At 51.7% G+C, this 12123-nt stretch overlaps 5 protein-coding genes across 5 annotated transcripts; 3 read left to right on the top strand and 2 right to left on the bottom strand.

Moving 5' to 3' along the window:
- Positions 1–1539: 1539 nt before the first annotated feature.
- CGGC5_v008415 (uncharacterized protein) lies at positions 1540–3167 on the top strand (the record flags this gene model as incomplete). Its single annotated transcript, XM_066152011.1, has 3 exons — positions 1540–2102; positions 2483–2583; positions 2638–3167. The coding sequence occupies 3 exons, from the start codon at positions 1540–1542 to the stop codon at positions 3165–3167; spliced, it is 1194 nt and encodes a 397-aa protein (XP_066008842.1).
- A 478-nt stretch (positions 3168–3645) lies between these two features.
- smtB-2 (Succinyl-CoA--L-malate CoA-transferase beta subunit) lies at positions 3646–5641 on the top strand (the record flags this gene model as incomplete). Its single annotated transcript, XM_032027107.1, has 6 exons — positions 3646–3917; positions 3975–4177; positions 4232–4956; positions 5007–5089; positions 5140–5218; positions 5273–5641. 6 exons carry the CDS (start codon positions 3646–3648, stop codon positions 5639–5641), a joined length of 1731 nt encoding a protein of 576 aa, XP_031891905.1.
- A 241-nt stretch (positions 5642–5882) lies between these two features.
- Positions 5883–6515, bottom strand: CGGC5_v008413 (uncharacterized protein; the record flags this gene model as incomplete). Its single annotated transcript, XM_032027097.1, has 5 exons — positions 5883–5921; positions 5974–6029; positions 6082–6147; positions 6198–6281; positions 6344–6515. 5 exons carry the CDS (start codon positions 6513–6515, stop codon positions 5883–5885), a joined length of 417 nt encoding a protein of 138 aa, XP_031891904.1.
- A 956-nt stretch (positions 6516–7471) lies between these two features.
- CGGC5_v008412 (uncharacterized protein) lies at positions 7472–7918 on the top strand (the record flags this gene model as incomplete). The annotated part of the gene is made up of 1 exon (XM_032027084.1): positions 7472–7918. One exon carries the CDS (start codon positions 7472–7474, stop codon positions 7916–7918), a length of 447 nt encoding a protein of 148 aa, XP_031892216.1.
- A 722-nt stretch (positions 7919–8640) lies between these two features.
- Positions 8641–9801, bottom strand: yfmJ (putative NADP-dependent oxidoreductase YfmJ; the record flags this gene model as incomplete). Its single annotated transcript, XM_032027073.1, has 3 exons — positions 8641–8892; positions 8948–9561; positions 9621–9801. 3 exons carry the CDS (start codon positions 9799–9801, stop codon positions 8641–8643), a joined length of 1047 nt encoding a protein of 348 aa, XP_031892217.1.
- Positions 9802–12123: the final 2322 nt, after the last annotated feature.

The following is a 12123-nucleotide window of genomic DNA, read 5'->3' as shown; positions in this document are numbered from 1 at the left end:
ACCCTCAATTGCAAGGCCCTCCTTTCTTCCTCTCTGAAGTATGTAGTGATCCGATAATTGATCCACTGTGCTTACTCTCAAATCATCGGACCGTGCCCAAGCAAGTCTTGAGTGGCTAAAAATGACAAGGGCCTGTGCAGATCCGAGGCGTTGGTGATGGCGGCCCAACTTCAATTGGATTTTCGACCAATCAATTTTTTATCGTTGCCCGGCTGTGCAGTGCAACAACCCGTTGGTTCTGCAATTCAAACACCATAACCCTGCTCCTAATTTTGAATCTCCATCAAAAATTCATCACCCCTGTCTTCTGCCGAGGGAGCTCAGCCTGATTGCTTTTGCCATATTTACAGCTGCAGCCCGCGATCACGGCGATGGTCTTCCATCACCTCCCAATTGTAAAACTCTACTTCAACAGACCTTCGATCGTCTGTCTCTCATTTTGGCAACCAAATGCCTTCTATTACAAATCGGCCAAGACTTTCCAGGCTTAGTCGCATGAGGCTAGAGCTCCCGACTGGTTGGCGCCGTGCAGCGATTGTCAACATCTGCCTCATGTCAACCTGCTTCGTGGTACTTCTCAGCATATTGATCGCAGCAATATCAAAAACCGGAAATGTGGCACAAGTATGGAATTTCTACACAGCAGACTGCAGAAGTAGGAGTTCCAGCGGTACCAACACCATGCTACATCTTCTACTCAATATCCTCTCCACCATTATCCTTGCCTCGTCTAGCTTTTTTATGCAGGTCCTGAACTCTCCGTCTAGGAAGGAAGTGGACGAGACACACGCCACAGGTGATTGGCTCGACATTGGGATACCTTCGTGGCGGAATGCATTCCGACTTTCCCGCTTTAAGCTGTGGAGTTGGATTATTCTTTTTCTAAGCTCTGTTCCTATACATGTCTTTTTCAACAGTTCAACCTTCCAGGTCGACAGCCAAATGGGCGACTTTCACCTGACGATTGCTACCGACTCTTTTGTGAAGGGGGAGCCCTTCTTTCTACCTGGAGCGAGCCTGTACACCGACGACCTATTTTCGAACCACACCCGTCACGAATGGTCGAGTGATTTGCCTCCCTTTGGGGATCGGCGATCTTTCAAATTCGAAGCATACTCGGCCGACCACAATTCAACAGACGTAGTGAACGTCACAAAAGCGGCAAAACAGGGGTCCCAATGGCATAGATTAAGCACAACCGAGTGTAGTGCCCTCTACGTAGGGTCCAGGTCGGATTGCAACGGGCTTCGGGAATACCGTAACGTTATTCTTATCTCTAAAGGCTCTGGGTGGCAAAGATCCGATCTTTGGAACCTTTCTGAATCGGCAAACGCCCTTTGGGAACCCGTGGTGCCAAGCAACGAAATCAACACTGTGTGGCTCTCGACACCTTGCAGCATGAAAGGTATCATCGTGGAGAGCAACCCACTGTGCCAAAATACTTGCGCCGACTTAGTGGACACACCGAGTTCTTCAGGACTCTGGCGAATTCCGACGTTTGACTGGTATGAGGCATCATCAACTCCGTACTTTCCGCCTATGGCGTGGAATATTACGGATCCCCTGAGCTTGCCCAGAATCCCTAGATGGAATTCGACATTGTACGCGGCGCCAGGCAATGAATCCGCACCAGTCTTTGGATATCGAGATTCCTCGTATAACCTAGATATCGAATACTGTCTTGCAGAACCTAGGGATTTGAGCGGTGCTTGCGGCGTAGCCCTCTCAAAACCTCTCCTTCTCGCTGTCGTTGTTTCAGTTTTGATCAAGCTCGTTGCCTGCATCATCACGATACAGTTCCTGGGTTCCGAAGAGCCCCTTGTAACCCCCGGTGATGCTGTTGCATCTTTCATTTCTAAGGCTGACGTCAACATTGAACAGCCTGGCTTCTCGAATTTGAGTATATTCACAGAAGCCAAAAAGAGAAAGAAAGACAATGTTGCGTATGAGCATGCGGGACCTACCCAATGGGTTAACGCCTCTAGGACAACAGGTGCTTGCATATCTTCTAAGGCTTGGATTAGTACTTACGTCATCTTGGTCTTCGGTGTTGTCGTAGCGATCGCCTGCTGCGCCAAGCAACTTTCTAGCAGTATCCCACTGTGAGTTAGCCCTTGAATGGCAAATAAATATCGGGCTATGATATGATCTGGTGTTCATGATGGCTGATATAGTTCTAGGAGATGGATAAAGACCAATCCTGCGGAATCGAAAAGCGTCCTCTCTGCCATAGATGGTGGCGTGGCATTCATCTCATCGGTACTTGTCGCCAATATACCTCAATTGTACCTTTCATTTTGGTATCTCGCATATAATACACTGATCACACGGATGGAAATGGCCAGGGAATGGTCACGCTTCTCTACCGGTTATCGCCCGTTGCGTGTATCGTCTCCAAGGTCATCGAATAATCGTCCTTCTGTGAAGCGGTCCGAGAACAAAGACTTACGGTTTGAAGGGGTCAACAGATTGATACATACAGGCTCCAGCTACCTTACAGACAGAGTATCCCTCTCATCACAGCGAGTATAGTACTTCACTGGCTGCTTTCAAACTCCTTGTTCGTCATCGTGTCTCAAGGCAGTAAGTCATTTTTCTCTCGTTGTTAAGTTTAGTAGAGATACTAATGCACTGCAGACTACTTTGAGATGAGCCTGAATAGGTCAGATGGAGGATACAAAGGAGACCCCATCAGCCTTCCTCCGAACACAGTCGTCGGTCTTGGAACAGCATCTTTGCCAGTACTGCTTCTCGCAGTCATTGGAGGCATCATGATGATTATACCCATCATTCTTTCGAGAAAACAGCTTGCTGGATATATGCCTATTGTTGGGTCAAACTCTATGGCGATTGCCGCTGCATGTCGTGTCTCACCCATAGCCAAGATTCCCACTAGGATTGACCATGATGATGAAGGCCAAGCAACCGAGCTGGAAGAATTGAGACCAGCATCAAGCATTGCGGTTTCGGAGGAAGGACCGAGTGCTCCCAGCCAGTCCACCGACATGCCTCTCTTTCTCCTGAGATGGGGCGAGGTGGAGATGCCGAAGGGCTGGTACGAAAGGGTCGACTTGGATGGACAAGAGGTAGCAGAAATTGGGCATTTGAGTTTTGGTACAGTCCTAGACGAACCTAAGCCCCCAAAGGAAGGTCGGTTTTATGTCTAGTAGGAGGATTTTCAAACATGAAAATTTGTGAAACGAATCGCGGACCTAGTCCGGTATATGTTCGACTAGAGATTCGATAGCGACAATGTGCTCAAATGTGATGCCCATTACGGCCGCGGAAAGTAATCACGCGGCCGAAGTCCGAACGTAGCCTGTGTTGTCGACCGTGCGACTTTCACCCCGCCGGAATGGGGAAGCGACACGATTGACCCAATAACACACGCTTTCGGGGATTGCTATGTGGTAAATTTTGTACATCTAGCATAAAATCGCCGGAGGAGCCCTTGCCGATGCGAATGCACGCGACGTAGCATTCTCCCGGCAATTCTTCAGCAAGTTGAGACGGGATTGACACGGCTTTTGAGCAACCTAACCCCTCACTTCGTGACATGAGCAAATACACCATAAATAGTCCTCGACATCAAAGATTTGGACAATTGTCTCCTAGTCAAACATATTTGACCTAGACTTTCCAATAATGGGTTCCAGAATCCAGTACTCTGTGCCTCAAGAGGCATCGAGAGTCTTTTGCCAAGGGATTCTCAACAACCCCTTGGTCGGACCCTTGTCACCGGAGCTTTTGGCCTTGAGCAAGCGCATTCGATTCGAGGGTTCTGACCTGCCGAGCGTCCCTGTCAATTGGCGGTTTGCAGAAAGCATTTCGGCACTGAAGGCATACGAAGCTCTTCTACTGATGCAACTCCTGTCTAAGAAATATGGTTTGAGCAATACCGAAGTCACGATTAATACGTGAGTATCCCGATCGCTGATTGCTTGCCGATGGCCACGATCTCATGAGCGGTCTAGGGACCATGCCACGTTATTCTTCATGACGCCAATGATCGCTTCCGTGGTCCAAGACGGAAAACGCATCCCATTCGGCCCAATGTCTCCTGAGACTCAAAAGCTTTTCCCGAATGAGGACAAGCATCGTGCCATCGACGGTTTGCATAGAACATTGGCGACCAACATCTACAAGGCACGTGATGGCCGCTATTATCACATCCACGGTTTACTTGCACCCTTCACATGCGTCGGAATCGAACCTTATCTGACTAGAATAGGTAGCATGAACCCGGAGCCGACGCTGACAGCGCTTGGCTTACCGTTAGAAGGCGAGCCCGACGATACGTATGAGTCCGTCGTCCGCAGGTTCCAGGATGTCATATCCGAACTTGACTCGTCTGATCTTGATCAGCTCAGGAACGAGCAACATCGGCAAGCCGGCACTATTGCCTATACCGCAGATGAATACTCGGCGACTGAGCAGGGACAGCAATGCGCCAAAGTTGGACTTTACGAGCTTTCAAAGGATACAGAATCTGGTCAGCCGGCAAGTTGGTGGCCTGAAAAAATTCCTCTAAGTCCAGACTCGACCACGATCAGACCGCTCGCAGGCCTGAAAGTGGTCGACTTGACACGCGTCATTGCCGGCCCGGCTATTAGTCGCAGTCTTGCAGAGATGGGAGCTAGTGTGATGAGGGTGACTTCACCCGATATCACAGATCTCTCAGCTCTCCACCAGGATTTGAACTGGGGCAAATGGAACTGCCACCTAGACTTGAAGAAGCCTGGTGATAAGGACAAGTTACGAGAGCTGATACGCGACGCTGACGTTGTGGTGGATGGGTATAGGCCTGGTGTCATGCAGCGCCATAGTTTCGGTCGCCAAGCCATCTACGATCTTGTCAAGGACCGCCCCCGCGGCATCATTCATGTTCGAGAGAACTGCTACGGTTGGCACGGACCTTGGAGCCACCGAAGTGGTTGGCAACAAATTAGCGACGCAGTAAGTACGCGTTTCTCTTTGGCAATTATTGCTCCTCTAAACTGACGTAGTGTTGTGGTGTGTCTATGGGCTACGGTAGAGCCATGGGTCACAACGAAGCGGTGACTCCTGTGTTTCCAAACTCAGACTATTGGTAAGTTTCCTCCGCATACGAATTGCATATTTCACTAAACAGTAAAATAGTACCGGCGTATGTGGTAGCGCGGCTGTTCTTGATGCACTGGTCAGGCGGTCGGAACAAGGTGGCAGCTACGGCATTGACGTAAGCAATCCAGGCTGGAGGTCACTTGGCACATGCTGACCATATCTCGAACAGGTCGCACTCAACTACTATTCGCAGTGGCTTGTTCGCTCATGCGGCACGTATCCAGAGGATGTTTGGGCGGAGCTGTGGCAAAGACACGGCTCACCTGTGTTCCGTCACTATCATGCGATGAGCTACTTGCTCCCATCGGTGATGAAGCTTCTTCGAGAGCACGATGCCGCGACCCTATTCAACCCTGCGTTCTTCGAAGAACGCCATGCCAAGTTCGTAAACACCAACTTTTCTCAACTGAAGCCAATCGCTCAGTTTGCGACGGGTGGTGTCCATTTGGGGTATCAGGTTGGGACACGTGGTAATGGAGTTGATTGTCCGAGATGGCCGACAAGTCTTTCCGTGGAAGTGGTGACGGATAGCAACTAGGAACTGGTACCGCGGATATGAAGGTCCATTTACTTTGACTAGGGTACAAAGTATATTTGAATGTTATCTGAATTACCGAGCAAGAGTAAGTCGCGAAGAATGCTCGCGTCCAACGTAGAAGAGAATCAAAGCAGGTCGAGACCACCGCATCCAGCACCGTCGTAAAGGTCTCCAAGCCTAGCACCCGAGAATAGAAATTGGGGTTTGTCAAATGAGAAGATAGACAGACATCGCGGCCCATCTAGAGGTGTCCGTTGACACACAACTTGCAGTTGTTGGACTGTGGGGAAAGTCAGCAATTTGAGTAACGGTTAGACAACTAACTAACTCACAGCAGACAAGATGCTAGCAACGACGGCGGCCGTGCACTTTGAGTCTTCCTTGACATCTACTCCAGAGTCAGTGTTTGGTGGCCCCTGAAGACAGGAGCCATTGCTTACCAAGGCCACGAGCAGCAATTGCCCACATGCAGGTAACACCACCTGGAGTAAGGGATCCAAGGCAGCCTAGAACTCAAGTTAGATAGGGCACTTGAGCTGATATTTTGGGTCCTTACTGAAGAAACGGCGCCAGCCGCAGTGCATGAAAGGCACATCGCTGCGCTTGTCGAGGTCTCTGGTCTCGACATCCAGCTCGGTGTCTAGAACGGTGAATCATGTCAGTTGCGTCTCTAGTGAGATATTTGTGCAGAAGTATGCATACCCTTGAAATAGGCTTCGAGAGCAGTCTTCCAATCCTCGGGAAGATTATCCGGGATCTCAATGTTATCGGCAGCCCTAAGAGCAAGGGAGCTTTCCTGGGAAGGCATGTCGGCTGGCACAGCCAGGGCCAATGGGGCCATGATCAGGCAGGCAAGAACAGAGCTGAACTGCATCTTGGGTTATTATAAGAAGAAGTATGATTAGATGGATGCTGAAAAAGACTTGAATTGTTGGAGTGTGATTGCTTCTGATGGCCAAAGCCCGAAATCTGGGAATAAGACTTCTACTACTTATACAAATCAATTGATGCTCGGGAGTACGTAACAGGACTAGCTGTGTAGACGTCATGTTGCCTGTAGTTGACGACTTCTTCCAGTTGAAGCCTTCACATTCAACTAACCTAGATGCATCTCGACTTTGATCGTATACCACGCGGTCTGTAACCACATCGTCATTGGTCAAAATCATCAGTCGAGTCCTGGGATATCTCGCCATACCAGAGACAAGCACCGTTCTTTCGGAAAAATAAAGGCTTGAGTTCGATTAATTTACTTTGACATTTCGAAGCCCCAGTTAGTTCGTGGCTAAAACGTGTCATTGAGTCACGTCGTAGCCGTGCTGCCGAGCATCCGAGCTGGAATTGATTACTTGGGGTCCACGCACGAACTCAAATTCCGGTGAGGCTAGCAAAGATCCCATTCTTGTTGGATGATTGTCCACTCACACGCGGTGTGAAATCCACGAGGAGTTCGTTTCATTAAACCTTGTCAGAGTTGTCGGCTCGTCGGAGGCTGGCAATAGCATTTCCGCAACACCATCGCGAACTTTTGTCACTAGTGAGATATGAGAAATCGTGGACCACGAAAAGAACGTGAAAGATCCTAGGGCTCTCATAGGGTAGTTTCAGACATACAGGAAACACGAGGTCTCGATCAGCGGCAACATCTAGCGTAATCCATCTTGCGGCAATGAGGCCATCATCGACTGCAAAAGCACGTCAGTCGAAATGTATATAATCGCAACCCAAGAACGACTGTCTTAGCTATCCCATCTCATCACGCAAACACTTTCGCTCCTTCAATCACAATCTTCAACTCCTCTCACTCGCTCGGAGCTTACTACAATCACAATGGCAACCCTCAGCCGACCCGTTCTCTTCCTCCTCACCACGCTCTTCCTTTTCTACGGATTCAGCGCCGCCTTCCCCTCCTTCCCCGGCGCCCTCGAGCCGCGCTGCTGGAAAAAGGGCTGCGACCACTGCGAGCGCTGGACCGTCACCATCGACCACCCCGGCTCCTGCAACAGCGTCAACCGCGACAACCTCAAGGCCGCCATCGACAGCACCTTCGTCAACTACGCCGGCAACTGCAGAGGCGAAGAGGCCGCCTTTAACAACCAGGCTATCCCTGGCATTCAGGGCATTGGCTGCAGAGTCACTGTCCACTTCCCTCGTGGCAACAAGGGCGTTGACTGGGGTGGCTTGATCGGTTCCAACCTGGTTGGCACCGCCAGCTGGGCCATCTCTGGCACTTCGAATGATGGCAGTGTTCACTGTGGTGGCGCTTGCCAGTGGTGATTACTTAGTCAATGCCTTTGCTTTGGCGACCGACCGCAACAATAACGACATGCGGATATGGAATGAACGGGGATGAGGGCGGGTGGTGTTTCTTGTCTGGTCTAGCTTCTCGGCTGCTTCAATTCTGTAGCGATGCTCTCAATGGTCGTCGTTCTCTTAGTTCTATTTTTATTGGTTCCAACCTGATGTTTAATTCTAAGGTACGACCAATTCTCTTCGAAAATCTAGAAATTCCAATCATATTGAATCGTCGAATCGTTTGGCAATTGTAAAAGTAAGTGAGTGATCAGTTTCCGACTGGTATGATAATCCATGACATGGGTGACAGACATTGCGATTGACTTGGAAAGAGCACTGCGAATGTGTTTCTGCAACGATGTTCTGCGGGCCTACATGTAATTAGAAGTAACCCAATGATAAAACAACCCATATCTACTCGTTTGCAAGGTTGCAGGCAACCTATTCGCCACCATCAGCTGATTGGATAAGGAACCATATGCCACTCCTAAAATGGTAGCATGCAGCTCCACTGGCAACCTGGGCTGTTTTGCAATTCACCACCTCGTCTCAGTATGCAGCACACGAAAACGCTTGCTCTTTATCATGATTTTATTTACTTCGCCCTATGGGCTAGCCTCAGAAACGAAGGCCATAGTCATTACGCATTTTTATACAATGTCATCAAGTCATTCATCAGAGAGCCTCCCATCGCCATTCTTCCCTTACAACTTAGCCGCATCCTTGGGGTTCTTGATCTCAACAATCAGCTTGCCCGTGTTGATACCCTTGTACAGGTCAACCAGGGCCTGCTCGGCCGCCTTGAGACCGCCCTTGATGATGGTCTCCTTGCGCTTGAGCTTACCCTCCTCGAGCCATTGGGCGAGCTCCTTGCGGGCCTGGGGGTACTCCTTAATGAAGTCGAAGACGATGAAGCCCTGCATCTTGATGCGCATGGTGATGATGTTGGCGTAGTTCTGTCACGTGTCAGTTAAAACGTCCTATTCAGCGATGGGAGATAAAGCGACTTACCCTGGGGCCTTGAGGGGTGGCAGAGTTGTACTGGCTAATACCACCGCACATCACAAAGCGGGAGTGCTCCTTGGCGCGCGCAAGCGCCATGTCGAGGATCTCTCCGCCAACGTTGTCAAAGTAGACATTAATAAAGTCGGGCGTCGCCTCCTTGAACTTCTGCTTGAACTCGGGGTCCTTGTAGTTCAGCGCGGCGTCGAAGCCGAGCTCCTCGGTCAGCCAGCGGCACTTGTCGTCGGATCCGGCGATGCCCACGACGCGCGCGCCCTTGAGCTTGGCAATCTGGCCGGCGACGCTGCCGGTGGCGCCCGCGGCGCCGGAGACGACGACGGTCTCGCCGGGCTGCGGGTCGCCGACGCGCAGCATGCCGAAGTAGGCCGTCAGGCCGGTCATGCCGATGGCGGAGAGGTAGTCGACGGGCTGGGAGACGGCGGGGAAGGCGGAGACGGGCTCGATGCGGCTGTCGTGCAGGACGGCGTACTCGGACCAGCCGCCGAAGACGGGCAGGACGTCGCCCTCCTTGGCCTTGGAGGACTTGGAGGCGACGACGCGGCCGACGGTGGCGCCGCGCATGGTCTCGCCGATCTGGACGGGGGGAAGGTAGGATCGTTTGTCTGCATGGCGGAGGTTAGCTTTCGCAACGCTGATGGGAGCGCTTTGGGGGTATGCATACCATTGAGCCAGCCGCGCATGGCGGGGTCGAGGCTGAGGTACCAGTTCTCGATCAGGATCTCGCCATCCTTGAGGTCTTCGGCCTTGGGGACGGGCTTCTGCTCAGACTTGAAGGTCTGTCCGGGGACGATCTCGGCCTTGGGGCGCTCGGCCAGGACGATGGAGAGGTTTTGTTGAGACATGTTGGGAGGTTGTATGGGCTGTACTACAAGAGAGAAAGATTCAAAGGAACTTGACCAGAATTTTGGGGGGGTATCAAACAAATAGTAAAATTTAATCAACACAGAAGACTTTGAGTTTCATAGAATTAAATTGCTCGTGCTAGAAACGGGTGGCCGATGGGGGTTAAAGTAGTTTCTTGAGTCGTTCGGTTTCCCACGTTCCTCGGGCGGTGTTACTTACCCCTCCAAGACCATCTCACCGTGAATCGCCGCCCTTTTTTGCGCACCACATATTTTTTTTTACCTTTGGTGCTCATGCTCATGACTTCATGCCCCGCGCCGGAGCAGTATGACGAAGAGGGACATTGGGCCGCACGAGCTCCGAGCCTCGACGAACGATCGAGGAATGTTCTCCGGCGCACGGAGCACGGACTAGTAAGGATGGGGCCTGGACGCGTCTTCAATGTCTCTGAGCTTCTGGCGGGCGAACTGCTGGCCGGTTCCCCCGGAGTCGCCGCGCAACCGCGGGGCCGCACCCTTGGCGGCGAATCGTGTGTATGGGGACGGAGATTTTCCCCGTCGGGATGTGCACCTCAGGAGGGGTCTTCTTCGGAGGGCCCATACAACTGTCAATCTGTGGATGAAGAAGAGGGCTGGGTATCCAGTCCGTACGGATGAATAACCTTGAGGGATTGCTATACCACCACAACAAAGAGGGGGGGCTGGAAGGCACAGCCGGAGCCTGGATTGCTCCGTGTCGATGTTTGACATGGTGGTTGCACACTTGATTGAGTCTCTGGCAATCGTTAGGCACCGGCTTGCTGCGTCTTGGACTCCGTATCCGTTGGTGGGGCTGAATAATCGGACATGACGCCATGCCGAGGCATGAGGGGCGGGCGTCGCGCGACAGTGACACCTCAGCGAGCTGCGAGTAATCAGTCCTGTCAGACATGGCTGCCGACGTCCTTCGGGCCTGTCCTGCTTCAGCTTCAACGTTCAAGGGACCCTCATGCGGGAACGGGGACGTCGGGACGGAGCAGCTGGGATGTCAGGTGGGGTGATGGTGGATGAGGCGGCGGGCCTTGCATGCCCGTTCTCGGAATTAGCAATGCGTTGTGTTGCTGTTTCACCAAGGGTAGAGAACCACAGAGACTATCTGTAACCTAACAAGGAAGCCTCCCGATGTTGTCGGTGTATATAGGTACTGTACTCTATTCACATAAACTGGGGAGCAGAAGGCACTAGAGATGCCCGTAGAGCAGCCAATTGAGTGATTTGCAATAACGAATGCGAGTGCTGTTTGAGAGAAAGAGACGGAGCTGTTGACGTGTCCGATTGGACGCCCCCATTCCTTTGGGGCTCCGTGTCTCGAAGCCGAGGTACGTTGCTAGAATTTTTCCTTTTCTTGGTTCACCGACGGTCGACGCTCCCAATGCGGTCCGGTCGACGATGCAGTTCGGCCGATCGGCCGGCTCATGGGCTGTATCAGATTCAATCCCGGTCCCGCCAATCGTGCCTCGGTATGGGGGGATCTGTCAGCACTTTGTTAGCGTCGGTCATCCTGAGCATGGGTCGGTCGACGGGCGCCCACTTTGCCTCACCGAACATACCGAGGATCTCTCGGTCGCTCCCGGTCAACTCGGTGTACCACAATGCATTTCTTTCATGACCCTTCCACACTTCCCATGGCTTCGAACTCAAACTCAACACCCCATTGTTTAAACACACGGCCAAGTGACACAAGAACATCTCGTTCCACGTCTTGCCAAGCTGGAGACAGGTACCTTTCGTTCGCTAGATATTTCGTTCCAGTCATGTGCCTGAGCAGCTCGGCGTGGGGATTCTCTCCATGCAGATAGACCTTGCGCAGGCGAGGATAGCAGTCTGCATCTCTCGCAAAGCGAAGCAAACTCGGTGCCAGAGCTTGGCTTACCCCAGTGATACGGAGATCTTCAAGCCAAGATGGCAGTACCTCGACCAGCCTCTCGCCTTGCGGGTCGTCATTCAGGATGTTGATGACCGTGCCGGCATTCCTGCCGCGATTGATGCCCCAGGGGCATGGACCAAGAATGGCGTCTTGGCACAAGTGAAGAGTTTTGAGGTTGGTAAAGTGGCGAAGCGTTTTGATGACTGGGCTTTGGACCAGTAAGTCCACTTTCTCTTCACGCATGAGTGGCCACTCGTTTCTTGCTTGGCTGTGTCTCTCCCAATTAGAAAACGGTTTCAGCTCGAGATGCTTCAGGGTGTTTCTGTGTGGCCACAAGAGCAATACAGCTTGACACGGTGTGAACTGCTCGGTCGATGAATAATGGGTACTCTGTTGCTCGCTCATAATGCGGTCCT

The sequence above is a fragment of the Colletotrichum fructicola genome (genome assembly GCF_000319635.2).
Source record: "Colletotrichum fructicola Nara gc5 chromosome Unknown KSG_Nara_v1_contig04, whole genome shotgun sequence".
In the NCBI taxonomy this organism is placed as follows: domain Eukaryota; kingdom Fungi; phylum Ascomycota; class Sordariomycetes; order Glomerellales; family Glomerellaceae; genus Colletotrichum; species Colletotrichum fructicola.
This window is presented reverse-complemented; position numbering and strand designations above follow the sequence as displayed.